This window comes from Pseudorca crassidens, chromosome 2, assembly GCF_039906515.1.
Source record: "Pseudorca crassidens isolate mPseCra1 chromosome 2, mPseCra1.hap1, whole genome shotgun sequence".
In the NCBI taxonomy this organism is placed as follows: Eukaryota; Metazoa; Chordata; class Mammalia; order Artiodactyla; family Delphinidae; genus Pseudorca; species Pseudorca crassidens.
This window is the reverse complement of record NC_090297.1, coordinates 6,338,108-6,361,531: the sequence shown is the minus strand read 5'-3', so window position 1 is coordinate 6,361,531 and position 23,424 is coordinate 6,338,108. Positions and strand designations below refer to the sequence as shown.

At 40.4% G+C, this 23,424-nt stretch overlaps 1 protein-coding gene across 5 annotated transcripts in view; it reads left to right on the top strand.

Annotated features, from left to right (window-relative positions):
* RERE (arginine-glutamic acid dipeptide repeats) overlaps positions 1 to 23,424 on the top strand; it is a 426,633-nt gene that overhangs the window by 287,367 nt on the left and 115,842 nt on the right. For all 5 annotated transcript variants that reach the window (XM_067719197.1, XM_067719188.1, XM_067719170.1 and 2 more), the window contains 3 exons: positions 9,672 to 9,720; positions 16,137 to 16,261; positions 17,192 to 17,291. In XM_067719197.1, the coding sequence (XP_067575298.1) occupies positions 9,672 to 9,720; positions 16,137 to 16,261; positions 17,192 to 17,291 (274 nt within the window). The remainder of the gene's footprint in view (positions 1 to 9,671; positions 9,721 to 16,136; positions 16,262 to 17,191; positions 17,292 to 23,424) is intronic.

The following is a 23,424-nucleotide window of genomic DNA, read 5'->3' as shown; positions in this document are numbered from 1 at the left end:
TTTTCTCCGTTGGATATCCTTGCCTCCTTTGTCATAGATTAGTTGACCATAGGTGCTAATGGTCCTGTAGGTGCTAATAAACGCATAGGTGGGTTTATCTCTGGGCTTTCTATCCTGTTGTGATGGTCCTTTTTTTTAAAAAAAGCATTTCCCAGAGACTTCCCAGTGGGAACAAAGAGACGTTTAGATGTGCATCATAGACATACTTGCTTGGTCCAAAGCCCCTGTTTTTCTGGGGACACTCCATTCCTGTGTATTATGAAGTTTGATATCCATGTACGGAAAGCCAGCAACATTTTTGGTCGGGAAATTGGCTTAACCTGTGAATACTGCTGCTTTATAAACTGAGGTGGGATTTTAAAAATAAATTTGTTTCCTAAACTGTCGTGTGTGTGTGTGTGTGTGTGTGTGTGTTGGGTATGGTCCTTACAGCTGTTTTCTTCTTTGCAGCAGGTGATGACAGTAAAAGCCATGAGGAGCCTGAGGTGGGATGGAGTTGTGTGCCCTGGGCAGATGTGCTGCATGTTACTACATGATGGGGGTGGGGGAGATCAGGCAAAGAAGAACTTCAGGCAGTGGAACGAGGTCATCGTAGTGCTTTGAAACTAGATCCTTTCCCATGTATTATTTAAAAAAAATGTTTTACCAGTTATTTTCTGATGCTGCATATTATTGTATAGAGGCCATATTTACTGACTCCTAGTGTCAGCCTGGAAATTTTTCTTACTCCTTAGCTAGTGCCTAAATTCTTGGTTCTGGACTCTGCATTATCTTTAGGGGGACTCTACTGAAAGGAGAGAGGCTCGAGATCCTTTATGATTAACTCACTGTGACCCCTTGAAAGAGCACCTTTATCTCCTCGGCCTTGGTTTCTTCTGTTAAGCTAGAAGGCTGGGATCAGATGGCCTCTGAGGAACCTTCCGTCAGAGAAAATTTAGAATATTATGATTCTGGAATTTAATGAATTCCTGTCCTGACCTTTGCATTTGTGTATGAATTTGGAATGTTAACTCTTCCACATGTTGACTGGTTATCTTTTTCTTTTACTTTGAATGAATCCTGAGTTTTGTTCTTCTGGGCAGTTTATCAAGCTTGTTTCAGATGAATTTGCTTTGCGGGGTGGGGCGTGGGGGCGGGTAGCCTTCTGTCACAGGTGACTTGACTTTTCAGTAAAGCACTTAGTTGTTATTTATGGCAAAATGGTAGATGAGTTAAAATATTGGAGTCATTTACTCATTTAAAATATCTTTAGTGAGTGCCAGGGGGCTCTGGGAAGTAGTGGTGAGCTAATATCAGACTTGGTTCCTGCCCACAGGGTGCTTTTGGTCAGGATAGCCATGGACAGAAATAATTACACAAATTAAATATAAAATCATGCCTGTGACAAGAGGCTGAAGGAGAGGTAGGTGGTGTTTTGGGAACTCATAACAGAGGAATTACTTCCTGTTCTCGCTCCTGGCAGTGCTTGGAGCTAATAATAGTGATGACTACTGTGTGACAGGCACTGTGCCTTGCTTTCCATAGATCATCTTTTATTTTTATAGCTGTCTTGCAAAGTAGCCATTATGAACTTGATTTCATAGATGGGCTCAGAGAGGTTGAATTGAGTCCTCAAGATCACACTCAGAGCTGACAGAACCTTGCTACTGACATTTTAATACAGGTTCCTTTGACTCTGAAGTCTGTGCTCTCCCCCAGGCAACTGAGCATCTAGACTCAGGTGTGTATATCAAGTTCTCGCTCCCGGCTGCGGCAGGGTGCCCAAATCGTGGGACGTCCTGAGGATAGGCAGAGCACAGTGATTTTACTCAGATTTAGGGAAATTTTTTCTACCTTAAAATGAATGGGAATATGTTATGGAGTAGAATATAAAATTTACTTGGATTTTTAAGAAGCTATGTCAGACTTCAAGGAAATTTCAGACTTACTGAAAAGACTGTTTTAGAAATACCTGTCCATGCTGGAGAAATCTGAGAAACCCAGCCTACCATTCTGGGTTTCCTTGTTGTCAGTCTGACTTTCACTCCTGCCCACCACCCTTGTAAACAGAAGTGATTCTGGTAAATTGCCTTTTGATTTTCCTAAACTTTGGTGTATTTCATTCTGGACCCCCAGTCTGTTATTTCTGTGGTCACTTCTGAATGAGCTAGTAAACAGAGTTTCTAGAATCTTCTTTCTGTTGATCTCTGTCCGTCTTCCTGCTTAACTTGCCACCCTATGGAAAAGATAAGAAGGATCTGCCATCGAGCCTTGCGATCTGAAGGACAGGTGAAGAGAGATTGCATGTGATTTCATTCACCCATGGCAGCAGCCACAGGGGCAGGGTCTGACTCGAGAGTTACTGGTCCCAGCCTTTGGGGAATGGGCCAGAGGCCACCCTGCCTTTACGTTCTGGGTGTGGATTGTGATGGGAAGTAGCCACGCCGGCTGCCTGTACAAGACCTCTGTTCTACCCCCTTGTGTCTTCTCCCCAGGACCGCATGTCCTTGTCCCTCTTCTTTCCCTGTAGATGCAGGTTCTTGTCGTAAGCAGTCACCGTGATCACATAAAGATACTTGGGGGTCTTAAGCGAACATTCACAGACCCGTGCCTTCCTCACACCGCCCCCTCTCTTGGGGGGAACGAGTGGTTCTGCCGGGCGGCCCCTGTCTCCAGCCGACTCGCTCTTCTCCAGAAGCTTCCTCGTCTGGCCAGCTGCCGCCTCATCTTCTTTGCATAGATGCTGCTCCCTTTCTGATATTCACTTGCAGGCTCCCTGCTCCTTTCTGTCCATTCCCTGTTTACTTCTTAGACTAAAACGTTTCCTTGGTAACGGGTTACTTTTCAAAGGGAACATCTTGTCATTTTATTTAATCCACTGCAGCTGAAGAGGACTGAAATATTAAGTTGTAGTTGCCATGGATACTGCTTTGTTACATTGGTTTCTTTTGTATTAGATTTCATATACAATGAATTTCTTTCTATTTTTTTTTAACTCAAGGAATAAACACAGTGGCTTACCATCATTGTTGTAATTTGGCTTCTGGGACTATTTTTTCATATTCCAAAGCAAAGATTTGTAGAATAATGGGGATTAAACTCAGCTGTTTCGAAATATGTATATTATTTACATTAAGGGCACAGAGAAATTCTTCCTTCTTGGTTGTGAGGATGGTGAGTTTTTTTTGTTTTTTGGTAGTATGCATCACAGCTAAGGATGTCTCAAAAAGGATGATCCCACTCCAGAGATCCCTAGGAAATACAGAGAAAAAAAGGAATGTGTGACTTAATTCATTGAATCTCGTAGCTTACTAACTGTGGCGTTCTTTCTTCAGCTACTTATTCACCTGTCTACAGTGTATTTTGAGGGAATCTGTTATTTATTCAACTTTTCTCATGTCTGGTTTTCTTTCTTACCCCTAGTCTATCTGTAATACATCACTCAATTAACCTCTTCTTTTGACTTTAAACAACTTGTAATTTTTTAGATTCATAGGAAGTTGCAAGATCCTACAGAGTGTTCCCATGTACCTTTCACTCACTCACCTACTCCTAGGAGGTATGGTATAGAACTCCAGTGTAACATCAGAATCCAGACTTGGGGGACATTAGTATAGTGTGTGAATAGCTCTGTGACATTTTATTTCATGTGTAGCTTTGCAGATCTATTCCATCATCACAAAGATTCTATTCCCTCCCTTCTCCCCCCACCATTCCTAATGCCTGGCAACCATCTTTATAATTTTGCCATTTTGACAATGTTATATAAGTTGACCTTTAACTTTGATGGGTTTTCTCTTTTAACATGATTTTCAAACTTTAAAAAAAACACTTTTTGATTATTTTGTCTTACTTTTGATGCTTGAAACGAACAAAGAAGTGAATTAAGGAAAAGGATATGGCTTCTCATAGTGGTTCTGTTTATAATTAGTTGTGTAATTTTGGTTCAGTAAAATCACTCTGCCATATGGAGTGTGGCTGGGAGCTCTGACTTTGGAGTTAACTAAACTTGAGTTTGAATCCTGCTTTTTCCAACCTGTTAGCTGTGTAATCTTGGGTAATTTCATAAACTCTCTTAGCTTCAGTTTCCTTATCTGTACAGGTAATAATAGCACCTACTTTACAGGGTCATCCTTAAGGTCAGGTAAGACAGTGTGTGGAGTTTGCTTCGCTCGAAATGCCTGCTACATAGTTAATGTTCAACGTACATGTTAGCTTCTTTATTGATGTTGCAGTTACTCCTGTTATTATTATCTGTTAAGTGGAGCCGTTGCCTCGTAGAGTTGTCATGGAAGAATGAAATAATGTATAGAGAGCGCTTCATAAGTGATAACTAGTATTATTTTGCTTCTGTTTGTCATACAAGTATGTGATACCTAAATTTAAGGTAATATAGGTAAAAACCCTGAGGCAAGGATGAAGGTGTGCATAGATGTGTCTTGCACCATCCTGGGATATGACTTCCATCTTTGGTTTCTTATTGCATATGTAGTATCCTTTATCTGACCTTGCTGGGATTTACACTGTCCTTGGTCTTGATTTTCCTTCTTTAATTGAAGGCTACCCTGGTTTTGCCCAGACCTGCTGTGTTAATTAGGTAATGCTGTACATCAAGCAGAAACCTTCTTAGTAACTATGTTTTAAACACAAGATAGAATAAGATCTGAATTTCTGTGAATAACACTGCTAGTGCTCTGATTAATATCCAAATATGAATTAAATGAATTAGTACATAGAAATGAGATAATACTGTAAGAGCGCCCAGAACAGATAGAAAGTACTTAACACGTTAGCTATTGTTACTAATTGAAGGATTAACCTGGCGTTTTCTAGATTAGGGACCTTTTGAATTTGAGCCTCCAGTATGTTTTTTAGAATTTATTCCAGTGACCGTTTATTGGACAGTGACCCCCGAGTTAATCCCAGTCTCCATGACTTCAGAAAGTGGCTCCAGACTTTACTTTGTTTTCCATTAATATGGATGCAATCAGCGTCCATTCTCTTCGTGTGGACTTCTCTGTGTAACAGCGTCGTAGTTCTTAAGCAGGTTACATGCGTAAATGTCTCGTTTCTTCAACACAAATATAATATTTCACATTGATGGGCTGGAGTGAGGAAGAAATGTATGTAAACGAACAGGGGAGCAAGTATTACAAAACAGGAAACAAGTCAATCCTCCTAGTTAGTTAGCCTCCAGTATTTTCTGAAGTTCTTAATGTATAATAATCAGTGCTTCTCACAGCTGGTTTGTGGGCCCCATTATTAATTTCATCAGATCCCGACCCTTGAGTTCCTGTCTTTGCAGTATTTGTTATGATGAAACGGGAAGCACCATGGAAGACTTCTGGTGCACACCAAAGGACACGCATTGTTTGTTGGAGTTAGAAGCTTAACTAGCTGCTTCTTTCATGGAACACCATTTTTATCTGAGAGAATAACTGATAAACTGTGTTCACTCACTTGGGTAATCGGTGGACATTTTCTTGAAAATGAACGAACGCAGTGAGCCTGCCATTTCAAGGCAAACCAGCTGATAGTATTTTGCCAATGCAAGATTGGAGCTTTCAAGTAAATAATTAGAATTTTGAAAAACTCGTACCCACCACTCTGAGTTTGACAGCTTCTGTACGTACACAGGCTCTTGTTGTGAGATGTGTGGTGATATTAATGAATGTGATTATGTTTTTTAAATTGTATAGTTAACTGTGTTAATATTTGGAAGATCTGCAAAACTTAGTGAGTGAATATTTTCCATCTAACCAATGCATGACAAAATCATGGGTGGAAGATCCATTCAAAGGCCAAGACAGACCAACAGATTTTAATGTACAAGAATCCAAAAGGTCATTGATAAGATTTTAGGTTAACATTGTGCAAAAGACCTTTAAGAAACAATCACATGTTGGGTTTTGGTGTAGTATCAAAAAGCATATCCATAGTTATCAAAAAGACTATTCACATAATCTTCCCTTTCCCAGTTATATATCTGTGTGAGGTTCGATTTTTTTTTCATGTACTGTAACCAAAAGAATGTACTGTAACATATTGAGTGTAGAGAAGCAGATGTGAGAATCCAGCTGTCTTCTACGGAGTCTGATCCTAAGGAGATTTGCAAAAATGTAAAACGTTGCCTCTGTTTTCACTGTTTTTTGTGGAAATACAATTATTTTTCGTAAGAGTATATTTGATTGTTAAATATTGTTATTTAAGCCTATTGTTATTTTAAAATAAATAAATAAGTAAACATTTTGAAATCTCTCAAAAATACAGTTTCCCTGAGATACTCAATAGAGTATAAAGGTGTTAGACCAAAAAGTTTGAGATTTGCTGTGTTAAGTAAAAGGAAAAATGTAGTAGTCAGCGTATCATCATTAAGAGTGTTTTCTATAAGCTGTTGATACTGCATTTAAAGAATAATTCTTGGTGATTTTTATCAAGTTTTGCATCCTAGCAGTCTAGAAATATTCATGTAACCAAGGAATTTTCAATTTGTCCTGAATGAGTAATAATGCCAGACAGGTACTGTATTAGATCTGGGGGATATAAAAAGTGAATTAAATCTCTCTTTCTGTACTCTCCAGTCCCAGAGTGGGTGGAGGTAGATGTCCAAATTAGTCATAGCAGAGTGCCACCCACTAACATGAGGTGAGAACCACAGAAGGGGCACTCGGGCTGGGAAGCGGCAGGTGAGGACCCTTGAATGTAGAGTTTGGCTGCTGTCAGAAGAAGGGAGGGCTGAGATTGTTCCTTGGATTCCAGATATAGCTGGATACTGGCACTTCCCCAGGAGGAAGGCTACTTTTTCTTTTCATCTTTAGTTCATATACTGACAGTTTTTCTGTCAGATGCATCCAGTTTTCTCTAATAGGGTGTATATTGCTATCTACCTCTTTTCTCTTAGACCTAAAAAATATTTCTGCCATTTATTCTATATTTGGGAGTACCTGGATATGGTCGGCTAATGCCATTGTCTGCTTACCTTGCATCTTAATCCTGCTCAAAACTAACTTCGTTGTATCTCTTGCTAGGAGACCCTAATATTTAAAAATTGCATATGATGAATACTTTTGTTGTAAAAATTGATTTTTAATTTTAAAAGGTTCTTTGTTTTATTTTGTGCTTTTCAGTCTACTCATTAATAAGTACCCTTCATTGACATAAAAGAGAGAAACAGATTTCTAATCTTGGCTGTTAAGATACTCCAGCACGTTTTTTAGTCTCACTTGTATCATTATTAGCAGTATTAATAATTACTAGTATCCTGTTTTTATACAAATAAGTGGTATATAAGCAGTTCTATTCAATAAGGTGTTTGGGGGGTTTATTGTGGTACAGTTTTGACCTAAATATGATAATACTGGTTAATTAAAATATTAAAAGAAAAAAAACAAAAACGCATGCAAAAAATTAAAATAAAAATGAACCAGGAATGTTTGTCCTGGAATCAGCAAGGACTTCGCAGTGTGTGTAGCAGTGATGGGGAGATGCTTCCATAACCAACCGCTTGAAGACCGTGTAGAAGAACATGAAAGTTGAGCTGTGGGCACACGTTGCTGGCCGGGGCTGTGGCTGAAGCTTTCTGAGGTGATGCATTTTGGCCAGACCTCCTTGGAGGCAGGCAAGCATCTGGGGAGTGTTTAGAAATGAAGGAGAGAGCTAGGCTTGGCAGCTATGTTTTGCTCATAGCTGGTTACGAAACAGAAAGGCATGAGCTGGAAGGGAAATAGTGGGTAACACTGACGGCTTGTTTTTTTTTAAAGAAGTGCTCAGATTAAAATAGCCTCCTGGCCTGTGTGACTCCTCTGCATACCTCCTAAAACAGCTTCTCCTAATCCCTGCATAAACTCATGGGAATGTCAGCTCTGCCTTTCAACACCCATTTCCCTACGCACGAGACCAGGGTGGCTTGTGAGTTAAAGGTCGCTCCTCACAGGAGCTTTTCTCCCACCACAGCCCCTCTTTTTCAGTTTCCCGCCTTGGTGGGGTTCTGGTCCCACTTGGGAAGCCCTCTCTTGCCTGCTGTTGTGCCCCTCATGTCCTTCAGGGGTCTCTCTGGAACTTAACCTCTTCATGGACTGTCTCCTCTTGAAGCCCGCCTAATTTTGATCACTTCCCTTAGCATTTTTACTCTGTGTCTCCTGAAATGTATTGGGCTTATGAGTGGAGCGATTGGACCAGATGTGGTGTTTGGGACATGGCTGCTACCTTCCCAGGTAGATGGACTGTAAGCTCCTTAAGGCTTAGACCATTTTCTTTTTGTTAGTCTTCTCTCTTCCTTTGTCATATCTGCTGCCCACTTTGCCAAAATAAGACTCTTCGCGAGAAAAATGGTCGGATTAAAAGAAGAAAGTGCTGGACCTGAAGGAAATAATTGTTTTCCAGAATTCATTTTAACAGCTTCAAAGCTAATGGTGGGGGTATCAGATCCATGGGAGAAGAATAAGAGTCTGTGCTTCCTCTTTGGTCTTGGCTGCCTTATTATGCTCTTCAGCTCGGTCCAGGTCGACAGATAATCATAGAACAGCTCTCACCATGGAAAAGCCTACTCTTCAGCGCTAGTGAAAATTCACAGGTGACTGTACAGCGCAGTAAGGCCTTGTCACTGGGCACGGAAAGCGTTTTCCTAAGAGGGTCAACAGATGGTCATGATGGTCATCGAGGGTAACAGGGAGCTCTGGGCACTGAGCTCTGGGAGGCCGAGGTCTGCGTTTCTTTGTCCACCACTGTGTACCCGCTGCATGCCCTGTGCAAGGCCCAGGATGCAAAGACCTTCGATGAATATTTCCTGAAGGAGTGAAAGGGAAAAGATACCCCACACTTTTGGGGGTGTGTGAGGTGACATGGGGAGGAAATCAAGAAAGGTTTCAGTGAAATGGTGGTTTTTAGAAGGACCCTGGTTGGTTTGGATTTGGAGCGAGGGAGAGTGAGCATAGCAAGTGCAGTAAGAATGACACGGAAATGAGATGGGTCTTTCACCTCCTGGACCTGCTGGGCTCATGCCCCCACACGCTTTACATCTCTGCTCAATTTCACTTTATTAATAAGGCCTTTTCTGACTATCCTGTATAAAGAACTGTAAAAGTTCATCATTTACCACCCCTTTAATTCCTTGACCCTTTTCATCATCTGACCTATTATTTGTTTCTTTTTTTTTTTTTTTTACCCAAATTAGAATAAAAGTTCCAGTAAGGCAGGAATATTGTTTTTTTTTTTTTTTCCTTCATTGCTTTATCCCCAACACTTAGGGCAGTTCCTGGCTTGCAGTTGGTACTTAATAAATATTTGTTGAATGAATGAATGCATGAGCCAGTGTGTGTGCTAGGAATCATAAGCTATCTTGTCTATATTTTAATAAGGTTTATCGTAGGGCACCCTGAAATATTTTGAAAAGAAGAAACATGTATTGGGATTGTACTGTAGGAATGTTCATCTCTCTGCAGGGTGAAAGAACGATGGTATAGATACTCAAGACAGGGAGTTACAGTAGAGGGGTTTCTAGAAGAAACGGTTTTAGAGATGCGTGTGGGGTTAGGGGAGCACACATGTACAGGGCGGCATTAGCAACAGTGGGGAAGCTAATTCTTCCTGAGTTATCCCTCACTTACTTCAAGTGAGTTGTTTTCCTTGAAGAACGTGTGCATGTTCATGTCAAAACTATATTATGCTAACCTGATCTGCTCTTTTCATGACAGGAGGCTGAACAGTACCCAGGGAGAAATTCGTGTTGGTCCTAGCCATCAGGTAAAGCAAACTTTAGTAGCTTCTTTAATAGGTTTTTATTTCTTATTATTCAACTGGCCCTTTATTCTGTTGAGCAGCAGCTTAGAACTGTTATGCTGTTTGGAATTTTATATAAATGCAGAGATTTATTTTTTTAAGATCACCACATTCATTTTAAAAATTGTGGTAAAATATATGTAATATAGGGGCTTCCTTGGTGGCGCAGTGGTTGAGAGTCTGCCTGCTGATACAGGGGACACGGGTTCGTGCCCCGGTCCGGGAAGATCCCACATGCCGCGGAGCAGCTGGGCCCGTGAGCCATGGCCGCTGAGCCTTCGCGTCCGGAGCCTGTGCTCCGCAATGAGCAGTGAGAGGCCCGCGTACCGCCAAAAAAAAAAAAAAAAGTGTGTGTGTGTGTGTATATATATATATATATATATGTAATATAAAATGCACCATTCTGACCATTTTTAAGTGAATAGTTCAGTGACCTTAAGTACATTCATATTGTTGTGCAACCATCACTAGCATCCACCTGCAGAACCTTTTCATCTTCCCAGTCTGAAACGCGGTGTCCATTAAACAGTCACTACTCATTATCCTCTCCCCTCATTCCCTTGCAGCCTCCCTTCTACTTTCTGTATCCATGAATTTGACAACTCAGTGGAATGACCCAGTATTTGCCCTTCTGTGTATGGCTTATTTTCTTACCATAATATCTTCAAGGTGCTCCCATATTGTAGCATGTATCAGAATTTAATTTCCTTTTAAGGCTGAATTATTCATTGTATATATGTCTGTTCATCTCTCGATGAACATTTGGTCACTGCCTACTTTCATTGTAACTTTTTTTTTTTTTTGCTGTACGCGGGCCTCTCACTGTTGTGGCCTCTCCCATTGCGGAGCACAGGCTCCGGACGCGCAGGCTCAGCAGCCATGGCTTACGGGCCCAGCCGATCCGCGGCATGTGGGATCTTCCTGGACCGGGGTACGAACCCACGTCCCCTGCATCGGCAGGCAGACTCTCAACCACTGTGCCACCAGGGAAGCCCAGCAGTTTCTTAATATTCAGGTGTCTGCTATATCTAGATTTCCCTAAGTGTCTCCCTCCCTCCCTCCCTCCCTCCATCCGTCCACCCATCCCAGGATTAAATCTAGAGGTTTAATCACATTCTAGTTCGGTACCCTGCCCCTGGCAAGAATACTTTTGGGTGGTGCTATATAGTCTATCAGGCACATGTGTGTCTCTTAATGATGGTTTTCAGCCATTGCTTGTTACTTAGATTCACTGTCTAATTGGACCTGTTACTTAGATCTACCCTTTAAAATGCTGATACTCTAATCCTATCATTCCTTCTTTTATTTTTTTTTATTTTTTTTTTAACATCTTTATTGGGGTATAATTGCTTTACAATGGTGTGTTAGTTTCTGCTTTATAACAAAGTGAATCAGTTATACATATACATATGTTCCCATATCTCCTCCCTCTTGCGTCTCCCTCCCTCCCACCCTCCCTATCCCACCCCTCCAGGCTGTCACAAAGCACCAAGCCAATATCCCTGTGCCATGCGGCTGCTTCCAACTATCTATCTACCTTACTACGTTTGTTAGTGTGTATATGTCCATGACTCTCCATTCCTTCTTTTATTAGCTGACCAACTGTCCCCTTGTCAACTTTTGTTTCCCTGAAACACATAGGAAAGGCAGGATAAATGCTTGACTCTTTCCCTCTTTTTACTGGTTGGTTCCCCAACATCTTCCAGTAGTCATCAGTGGATTTAAAATTACTTACCTGGGCTTCCCTGGTGGCACGGTGGTTAAGAATCTGCCTGCCAGTGCAGGGGACACGGGTTTGAACCCTGGTCCGGGAAGATCCCACATGCCGCAGAGCAAGTAAGCCAGTGCGCCACAACTGCTGAGCCTGCGCTCTAGAGCCCACGAGCCACAACTACTGAGCCTGCATGCCACAACTACTGAAGCCCGTGGGCCTAGAGCCCATGCTCCACAAAAAGAGAAGCGATGAGAAGCCTGCACACCGAAATGAAGAGTAGCCCCCACTCGCCGCAACGAGAGAAAAGCCTGCACGCAGCAACAAAGACCCAACGCAGCCATAAATACATAAATAAATTTATTAAAGAAAAAAATAAAAAACTCCCTTTAAAAAAAATTACTTATCTGCTAACCAATTGCTGTTACTCTTACTGATGATTAAATTATCCATTCGTGGGCTAGTAGGCGCCTCTTCCTGCTGTCTTCTGTGTCCTTTTAACTCGACCCCTGTGGTCTTTGGTAGAGTATTTTATCTAGTATGACATGATTTTTTTTGTTTTGTTTGTTTTTTTACTGGAGTATAATTGCTTTACAATGGTGTGTTAGTTTCTGCTTTATAACAAAGTGAATCAGTTATACATATACATATGTTCCCATATCTCTTCCCTCTTGCGTCTCCCTCCCTCCCACCCTCCCTATCCCACCCCTCCAGGCAGTCACAAAGCACCGAGCTGATCTCCCTGTGCTATGCGGCTGCTTCCCACTAGCTATCTACCTTACGTTTGGTAGTGTATATATGTAGTATGACATGATTTTAATGTCTCATTATGTATGTTCCCTGCCCTAGGTCTAGAACTAAATTTTTCTAATGAGTCCTCATTGTTTTCGAGGAAAGTGACATTTTTTGAGTGGCTGCTGCCCAGTCATTATTACTGTGTTAGTTACTGTTTCCAGGCCTCTTCAGGGAACAGATTAGGAAATATGCTTCCCCCCCCCCCCGCGCTTTTTTAATGATAAAACGTATCGTGGTTTCTTTCTGATGCTTCTAATTCAAATTCAGAACAGGCCTTATATTTAATCCTTATAGATGAAATTTTCTTTCATCCGTATCTGTATCTTTTCCCCATGTCTCAAAACCAAGTTTTAAATGACACCAAAATAATTATTCATTTGCTTCAATCCCATAATACATATATAGCAGCTCAGAATAACAGTACTTGCACTGCTACAAACAATATGATTATTGGAAACAGCTTTATAGATTTTTTTTTTTGGCCTTAGAATATATCCCACTAAGTCTATATAGGCAAATTAGTATGTTTTAAAGTTACCTGAAATGATTCCTAGAGAGGAACAAACACAAAACATAGCTAGGTGGATTTATTTGATTTTGCTTTAGAGTTTTTAAGGGATTGTTGTTCTTTAAACTTAATTTTGTTTTTATAATTATGTAAAATACAAGGCTCCAAATCAAACGTGCAAATGAAGTGTGCTCAGAAAGTTCACCTTCTTGCCCTGTCCCCTCCACGTGCTCCCTCCCTCCCTGATGGATAATTGTTTAGTGTTTTTAATTGAAGGTTTTGATCTATCACTCTTATTTTTATTCCCCCAGCCCCATGTTCTTAGATAGTGGTAGCATAATAAAAACACCTTCACCACCTTTCTTTGACCTTCTGACAGTATCTCCTGTGTTCCCTCCATAGCAATAGGTAGAGCTCCTTCTCGTTTTCTTCTGCCACTTCCTGGGACCCCACTGCATAGGTGGAGCAGTTTATTCTTCCAGCCCCCATTGTTGGGCGTTTGCACTGTTTCCAGTCATTTGCTGTTACAAGTAATAATGTGATGAATAGCTTATGCATAAAGATTTTTATTTTGCCAGCTTATCTTTGGGATATTATATTATCCCCAGAAGGGCGATGGCTGGCTTAGAGGGCACATGTAATTCTTAGGATATTACAGAGTTCCCCTCTGTAGAGATTGTACCATTTTGCTTTCTCGTACTAGCGACTTACATGAGTGCAAACATGCAGCCTTGTGTATTGTCACACTTTGGCATTTATGTCAATCTGATAGATCGGAAATGGTCTCTCGCTGTCATTAATTGGCATGTCTCTTATCAGCAAAGTCGACCATCTTTTCCTATGAGTAAGAGCCATTCTCATTTCCTTTTCTGTAAGCTAATTGTATTTCTAGTCCATTTTTTCTCTAGGGGATTGGTCCTTCCCCACAGCAATAGTATTTTAAATAAATAAATAAAATATTTATTTATTTATTTATTGCTGGCTGGCTGGCAGGCTGGTTGGCTGTGTTGGGTTTTTGTTGCTGCGCGCGGGCTTTCTCTAGTTGCGGCGAGCGGGGGCTATTCTTCGTTGCAGCGCGCAGGCTTCCTATTGCGGTGGCTTCTCGTTGTGGAGCATGGGCTCTAGGCGCGCAGGCTTCAGTAGTTGTGGAGCATGGGCTCAGTAGTTGTGGCTCGCGGGCTCTAGAGCGCAGGCTCAGAAGTTGTGGTGCATGGGATTAGTTGCTCCGCAGCATGTGGGATCTTCCCTGACCAGGGCTCGAACCCCTGTCCCCTGCATTGGCAGGCAGATTCTTAACCCCACTGCACCACCAGGGAAGACCCAGCAATAGTATTTTTTAATTAACAAACAACTATTGGAGAGCTGCTACACCAGCTACTGTACTTGGTGCAGGGGAAACAGCTCAGTACAAATGTCAAAGACCTTTTGATATGAGTAGCTATTGTGTTTTAATTTTATTCCCATGCCATCACTGTTTATTAAGCAGAACTAATTGTGACCCCCACTTAAATGTGAAACATGTCAGTACTGAATTAGGGAAGAGCATCGTTGTTTGGGGGAGGTCAGCACTTGATACACAGCAAGAGGCCTCAGAGGTAGCCTGTGAAGCAGAAATTGCGAACCCGTAGCCTGCCAGCCGCGTGGCCTACTAATACTGTGTTTTGCCACACAGTTGTTTTTAAAACTTGAAGAGCCAACATTTAAAACCATGAGCTTTCACATTGAAGTCAAGATTTCTGGACTTTGGAAAAAAACTGGAGGATGTGCAAACAGAGGTTCTCATTCCTGCACAGCAGCATTCCCCAGATGGGGACGCTCTCTCTTCATTTCACCCTGATTCCCTTCACTTCTTGGTACCTAATGCCTGCATGCCCAGTTTGGGAGCCGCTGTCACATGTGGCATTGAGCACTTGAAATGTGGCTAGTCGGAATTGGGATGTAGTGTTCTGTTTACTGTGGACAGTAGAACATTGAAAGTGGAACATGAGGCCCTCGTTTTATTTCCATTGGCTGCACACTCTGCCTGCTTCATTCATTTACAGTTTCTGCCTAGGTTCTGTGGACACTGGAGCTTTTAATTTAAAATATTAGACTAATGTGACCTTGTTCGTAATTTGAGAGAATAAGAACATGTGTGTTTTGCAGATGGTTGACTTTTCTTAGGCCTCTGAGTAGTCACAGCACCCATTTACACTTTCTCTGCCCCAGCAGTGGAGGATGAGAAAATGCTGGAGGTGTTTGAATCTCTAGCAGAATTGACTTAGAATCTTGGTTGTTGAGCACTGTTGTTCAAATCCTTCAAAAAAATTGTTAATTGAGGTGTACCTTATGTACAGTGACCTGTTGATATCTTGTGTATACTGTTCAGTCTGCTGTGACAATTCATAGCAAGGCACAGAACATGTGTCATCCCAGAAAGTTCCTTCCTGCCCTTCTCAAGAAGTCCTCTCCTCCTGAAAGCACTGCTCATCTAATTTCCATCACCATCATTTTAGTTCAGCTATGTTTTTTAAATAAGTAAATTAATTAATTAATAATTTATGGCTGTGTTGGGTCTTCATTGCTGTGCACGGGCTTTCTCTAGTTGTGGGGACTGCACGAGTGGGGACTACTCTTCATAGCGGTGTGCAGGCTTCTCATTGCGGTGGCTTCTCTTGTTGCAGAGCACGGGCTCTAGGGCACGTGGGCTCAGTAGTTGTGGCACATGGGCTTAGTTGCTCTGCGGCATGTAGGATCTTCCCGGACCAGGACTCGAACCCATGTCCCCTGCGTTGGCAGGCGGATTGTTAACCACTGCGCCACCAGGGAAGTCCCTTCAGCTGTGTTTTTAATGTTACCGTGATGGCTCTTTTGGATGTTCACCCTGACTCATCGATACTGACTCTCTGGAAAGCAGCATTAGTTTAGTAGGGTAGTTCAGTTCTTTTTTTAGCACCTGTCCTTAGGTGAGGTTCCACTATTTGTATATATCTCTTTGTCAACATATTATTATATTGGAAATGTGTGTGGCTCTGCCTTCTTTATCAAGCAGCTCTTATTTCCCGAAACATTTTTTTGTTTTATCATTTCTTTTATTCACACGTGCCCATTTCTTTCTCCCTTTGAGGACCATACTGGCACTGGTTTAGTTTGACACTGTTTGCTTCTCCTTAAGTAGAGATCGAGCAGTCCATTGTGAAATCTTCTGTGGTGAAATGATCCTGAAATGTGTGATAGGCCAGCCTCAGTGACTCATGATTTTCCTGTTATTTCAGCGCTGCCAAAAGAAAGAGGCTTACTAAGCTACTGCATCTGTCCCCAAGGCCTGCCTGCACAGGCAGCTCTCAAGTGTGCCTTGATTGTGACTTGTTCGTCCCTGTCTTACAGGCCAAACTTCCCGATTTGCAACCATTCCCTTCTCCCGATGGTGACACTGTGACCCAACATGAGGAACTGGTCTGGATGCCTGGAGTTAATGACTGTGACCTCCTTATGTACTTGAGGGCAGCAAGGTAAAAGGAATCCACACCATTCTGCTTTGTGAATTGATTAGTGGACAACAAACGTTCTCCTTTCCCCTGAAATTCTATTTATATATTGGGCATTCTGACTTCATGTTTTGTTATACTGTCTGTAATCAGAGCCCTGATCCTTGTTACCAGAGAAACATAGCTTACCATGGTAAAATCACTTTTTTCTCCTCGGTGTTTGCCCCACATTAGATTTTAGAAGTCTTCAGAAGGAAAACATCTTAAGCCATGCATGCAATTATCAACACCTCTTAATACAGCTGAGTAATTGGCTCATTCAGCTTACCTTAAAATCCCTTTACAGGTTTCTTTACCCTGTGGCTGTTCATTGGTACCTAACCTAAACTTCATGTTTTGGGGGCTTACCTATATGAGTACTTGCTAACCTAAAAATGCCGAGACTGCAAAATGAGAAGTTGAAGTCTGTCCCAGACACATCCTAGTGCAGGCAGAGCCTTCCTTTGTCTGCAGGGGTTTCTGGGACTCACTCACTGTAGTGTCAACAACATGCAACAGAAATGCTGAAACAGGGTGGTGATGGGATATTAGCTCTGGCTGTTCTGTGGTCAGCAGTGTAGCTTGGAGGCTGCCGTGGGGATGGAGGCTTCAGGGGAGGGGTGACTACTAAGAGTCCTTTTCACCTCTTTTCCACTTTCAATTTGCTTAGAAGTAGTTGATGTAGAGTATGAAAGGAATGAAGTAAAGTTTCAGCGGATTTAATTTTAGATATTTTCTGGAGAATATATCTGGGTGAACTGCAGAGGAACTTCAAATTTTTTTTTTTAAACAAGAGCAGAAGCAAGGCTGAGGACTCATGCATGTAGTAGTGGAATTTGGTCTGGGCTGAAGATGTGCTCTGGAAACTGAGGGTTGAAATGTCCGTACTGCCGTTTTCCCTTCCCGTCTTCCCAGGAGCATGGCGGCCTTTGCAGGGATGTGTGACGGAGGCTCCACGGAAGATGGCTGCGTTGCGGCCTCGCGGGATGACACCACCCTCAACGCACTGAACACAGTGAGTCCTTTGAAGTTGCCCTGGGTGGGAAGAAAGTTCGTTTTTCTCCTGTGCTGGCATAGGGAATATGTGATGATCATGGAACATGAAGGGGCCTGGCATCTGAGGAGTAAGTACTGTGGTCTGCTGCTGGGATTGAAAGACTGGAGTCGTGGTCCTGGTGGTAGGGCTCCATGGCCTTGGCCAGCGATCCGGCACCTCCAGATTCACCTCCTGATCTGCGTCTGTGCTTCAGGATTGTGGCGAGCCTCTGCTGAGAGCCTCATGCTAGTGGTTAATCTTCACTGAGACCTCACCAAAGCCGAGGACTAGGCAGAGTGGTCTTACTGAATCCTCCCAGCACCATTATTACCACCATGTGGACACAGGAAAGAAGTTGAGAGCAGTTAAGTCACGATCCAAGGTCATACCCTCAAGATGTGAATCCAGAGGTCACGCTTTTCCCCTCAATGTATTCGGAAGGGCTGGAGGATCAGAGAGAAAGCTTGACTTCTTTGAACAGATTTGGTTTTTATAGATTTGGCTTTGGAACCATGTATATATTTCACATGATTATAAAACAAAATTAAGTTTTAAAAAAAAACAATCCTTAAAAAAATCTAAAGTAAAACATAGCACACGAGCGTAATGGTGCTGAGTTGGTTGCGTGACATCCTGCACAGACACTCGTCTGCTTTAATCCTGTGACTCCATAGCAGCTCAGAATAACAAGACTCGAACGGCTACAACAGTAGGATTCCTGAAACCTGCTCACTCTTTTTGGGGGGGCACTCCTTTTTGACCTTGGAGCATATCCTACAGGGCTGTACAGGAAAATTAATGTATCTTAAAGTTCCTTGAAATAACTCCTCTTCTGGGTGTTTACTAATGTGAAATCATCAGATCTGAAGTAATGATGAATTTTTATGGATCTCTGATCCGTTAGTAGTCTGCAGGGTTATGCATACTTACATAGGGTATTGAGCATGAGGCTGAGCAGCTCTTCTGACGGTTCACTAAGTATAATGTGAGCGCCCTTTTTGTCTGTCTTTTTCTTGAGAGGTCACTGTAGTTGGAAGGGACTTTCAAAATCATCTCTTCCCATCTCTAGATAGATAAGAATACGAGGCGTAGAAAGACCACATGACTTGTTTGAATGCCAGCAATGCAGAAAATTGATAACAGATCCCAATTTAGGGATCTTTCTTGCTTTCAGGGAAACATGTAGATATCTGAATGACATAGTTGATTTTTATTCCTGGTCTAGTTGTGTTTCTTGAGTATCACATAACGTTGTAATAGTCTCATATGTTGGAGGTTGATTCATCTTGCTGCCATGTTCTAAATAAGTGAATGATTTTTCATATTCCCATTTACTTTCTCACCTATTTGATGCTTTGAATTTTTGTTGTTATAAGGAATCCTTATTCTGAACATATAGTGATAGAGCCAGAAGGGCTTTGAGATTATTTGAGATTATTTTTACAGATGAGAAAACTGAGACCCAGAGATTGATGATACTGCAAACAGTGGCTATGGCAGATGTATGTCTGTGAATTCAGAATACCCTAAAAAATGTGTGTATATTTAAAGTAACTCTTTGATATGAGTTTGTTTTCTGTTGGGTTTTTGTATAAAAGCTTTATGAAAAAAATTCTCCTTTCATGACTCTGCTGATCAGTTGAATTTTGAATAACAAAGATGTTGCCATATTTAATTAAATGTCTGTTTTTGGCACTTTCCTGAATTTATCTAATTTATTCTTATTCCAGCCCCTCTAAGGATTCTGTGGAACATACTTCTGTACAGAAATAATTCGGGTTATTTTTGCCTGTGATCCTTTGTAGCAAGTTCCTTCTGAAGTTTTCTTCAGCATTGCCAGAGGGTTTTGGCTTTATGGGTTTTTGTTTCTGAGAAGGTACCTTCTCATCATTTGAAAATCTTCCTGCCTAGGTGAGCCCAAGATGGCTCAGGTGTCGGGTTATGCAGTACAAGTGCATTTAGCCATCAAAAGACTGCGTTGTGTGCTCATTTTGTGATGAAAAGAAACTTCTAGTGGCTGTTTTAATTTTTAAACTTCATTGTTGTACTGGCTCACAGAAACTGTAGGCTCTTTCTTTAATGAGAAGTGGAGTGATTGGAAAAATCTTGAGAGAAGTTAATGTTTATTTTGACTTCCTTGGAGTAAGGGGGTTTTGAATTACGTTAAGTAATAAAAAGGTAAATGCATTGTCACGTGAGAAGTATTTGTTGTTTCTTAGAGTGTAGCATAGAGTCAAAACAAGGTTAGGCATTTATCAGCTTAGGAAATAGACACAGGTTTATTCTGTTTCCCAGTACAATGTGGAAATTTAAAGTATACGGAGTCTGCAGTACGGCTACATTAGAGTATGTTTAATATCCCAGTAGGACTATTCGAATTAAAATGCATTTAAATAAATAGTTTAATGTTTAAAACTGTAGTCACTAATAAAACATTTTTAAACTGTTAGTTCTTTTTGACAACTGTATGTACCTGTTTTAAAATATAAGGTCTTCAGGATTACTTGTTTTGACTTTTTTCTTCATTATTCGCAAATGAGAGTTTTAGTGTGTATTTAAAAAAACTTATTGGGGTGTAATTTCTGTATAATAAATTGCTCTGATTTAAAGTATACAATTTGATGAGCTTTTGTAGATGTGTGTGCCAATGAAACTACTACAGTGTTCAAGATAGAAATCATTTCCAGCATCTGCAAAAGTTGCCTCATGCCCTTTTATAATCCTTTGCTGCTTCCAGTCTCAGATAACCACTGATATGTTTTCTCTCATTATAGATTAGTTGCATTTTCTAGAATGTTGCGTGAATAGAATAATTTTGTATGTAATACTTGGGGTCTGGATTCTTTCAGCATAGTAATATTACAGTAGATTTATGTTACATTATCAATAGCGCATTCCTTTTTATTGCTGAGCAGTATTCCAGTGTATGGATATTCATAATATTTTATCCATTCACCTGGTGATGGACATTTTTTTTTTTCCAAGCTTTTGGCCATTATGAACCTTGTTATGCAAGCCTTTCTGTAGAACATATATTTTCATTTCTCTTGAGTAAATACCTAGCAGTGAAGTTGCAGGAATGTATATATGCAGGTAGCTTTTTAAGAAACTGTCGAACAGGTTTCCACAGTGGCTGTACCATTTTACATTCCCATCAGTAGTGTGTTAGAATTTCAGTTCTTCAACATCCTCCATGAGACTTGATGTTTTCGATCTTTAAAATTTTTAGCCATTCTAATGGATGTGGAGTGATATGTCATTGAGGTTTTCATTTAAATTTCCTGACTGTTGGTAATGTTGAGCATCTTTTCATGTCTTAAAGCCCATTTGTATATCTTCTTTTGTGAAGTAACTTTTGCCTAATTTAAAAAATTGAATTATTTGGCCTTTAGTATGATTTATTTGTAAGAATTTATACTGCAAATACAAGTGCCTTGATACATGTATTGTAAATATTTTCTCCCATACTATGACTTTTTTTTTCTTTATAATGGTGTGTTTCTAAGGGTAAAATAACTTAATTTTGCTGAAGTCTGATGTATCTTTTTCCTTTTATGAAAGTTTCTTTGATCATCCCATGATTACAAAGATTGTTTCTATGCTTTCTTCTTGAAGTTTTAGTTCTTACATTTAGACCTGTTGTTCATTTCAAATTAATTTTGCATGTGATGCAAGGTAGACGTGAAAGTTCATTCTTTCCTACACAGATGCCAGCTGTTGGAGCCACATTTGTTGAAAATAGTCTTTTCTCATTGAATTGCCTTGATGCCTTTATTGAACAAGCACTGATTGTATATGTTTGGTTTTTTTTTTAATATTCTATTATGTTTAACTGATCTAATATTGTATCTATTTTTTTTTTTTACCAGTACTTCAGTATTTTGAATACTATAGCTTTATAGGAACTCAGATGATATAAGTCTTTCTATTTTGTACTTGTTTTCAAGGTTGCTTTGGCTCTTTTAGGTCATTTGCATTTCCATATAAATTTCAAAATCAGCTTGTCAGTTTCTATTTTAAAAAAGGCTTTGATGGAATTTTGATTGAGATTGCATTGAATCTGTGGATCTATTTAGGAAGACCTGACATCTTAACAATCTGAATCTTCGAATCCATGAACACGATATAGTATCTCTCCCTTTTTAAAAAAGGTTTCTTTAATTTTTTTGAGTAAGACTTTGCAGTTTTCACTGTACAAGTTTTGTACATATTTTGTAAAATTTATCCCTTAAGTAATTATTGTTTGAAGATTCTATTGTTAATAAAATAGTATTTTTAAATTTCATTGTCTACATGTTCATTGTTAGGATAGACGTACAATCAGTTTTTATGACTTTACCTTGTATTATTTTATACAAAGAATACATGGTCAACACTAGTAGCTTTGTGGTTGGTTCCTTAGGATTTTCTGTGTGCACGGTCATGTCATCTGCAAATAAAGATAGCTTTACCTCTTTCTGATTTATGTGTTTTATTTCTCTTCTGTGCTTTCTTGCACTTGCTTGAACCTCCAGTACAGTACTGAATAGAAATGATGAGAACGGACATCTTTGCTTTCTTTCTCATCTTAAGGAAAAAACATTCAGTCGTTCAGTGTTAAGTACAATGTAGGATTTTTGTTGTTGTTTAATCAAGCCGAGAATGTTCCCTTTTATTTCTAAGTTTGTTGAGGTTTTTACCATGAATGGCCATTGAATTTTGTCAGATGCTGTTTTTTTTCTTTTGTATCTAATGAAATGATCATATGGTTGCTATATACTTTATTTGTTAGTATGGTGAATTATATTTATTCATTTCAGATGTTAAACCAACTGTGCATTCCTAGATTAAATCCTGCTTGGGCATTCTGTACTATTGGATTCAGTTTGCTATTATTTTGTTAAAAACTTTTACATTTGTGTTCATGAGGGATAGTGAGCTGTAGTCTTCTTTCTTTGTAATATCTTTGTCTGGTTTTGATATCAGAGTAATACTCACTTCAGAAATTAGTTGGGAACTATTTCCTCCTACTCTGTTTTTCTCTTATAAAGCATTGATCTTTTTTCTTTGTTAAATGTTTGATAGAATTGACAGTGAAGCCGTCTGGGACTAAATTTTTTTTTAATGGAAACTTAACGATTGTTACTGAAACCAGGTTCGTACTGCTCACCACACAACAGGCCAATAAATCGAGAGAGGAATAGTGACTTTATTCCGGAAGGTGGCAGACCAAGAAGATGCGGACTGTGTCCCAGAGAACCGCCTCACCTGAGTTAGAATTCAGGCTTCTTTTATACCAAAAGGGAGGGGGGTGGCTGCTTGTTGCAGACTTCCTGGTGCCAGAATCCTTTGTTCTTGCAGCTGTCCCACATAGATCTCGTCACAATGTTCTTATAAGCCTCCAACAATACAGTTGTCATTTTCTGTTCTGAAACTTTTTACCTCTATATGAGTGGGAAAATGTTATACCTTTAAGGGTCAGAGCCTTGAGAATGGGCTATCATATATATTTCAGGCCGTAGGCAACATTCTTTTACAAAGGTGAAGAGCCAGCATGACTCAGCATAGGTAACAGAGCCCAAGTGTTAAGAGCTAAAGGTGTAGGTATGATATGGAGTCAGGTTTGTTCTTCTCTGTTACAAAAGTACAGATAGACATAGGCCTATTCAGATTTTATATTTTGTTTTGTGTCACTAGTAATCTGTTGATCTCTAAATGTTTTATTTCATCTGGGATATCAAATTTGTTGGTATAAATTACGAATTATTTCTGTAGTATCTTTTTTTTTTTGCGGTACATGGACCTCTCACTGTTGTGGCCTCTCCCGTTGCGGAGCACAGGCTCCGGACGCGCAGGCTCAGCGGCCATGGCTCACGGGCCCAGCCGCTCCGTGGCATCTTCCCGGACCGGGGCACGAACCCGTGTCCCGTGCATTGGCAGGCGGACTCTCAACCACTGCACCACCAGGGAAGCCCTGTAGTATCTTTTTAATGTCTATAGGAATCTGTAATTTTGACTTTGAATTCTTAATATTGCTAATTTGTTTCCTCTTAATCATGCTAAAATAGAAGGTTATCAATATTATTGATCTTTTCAGATAGGTAGCATTTGGTTTCATTGATTTTTCTCTGTC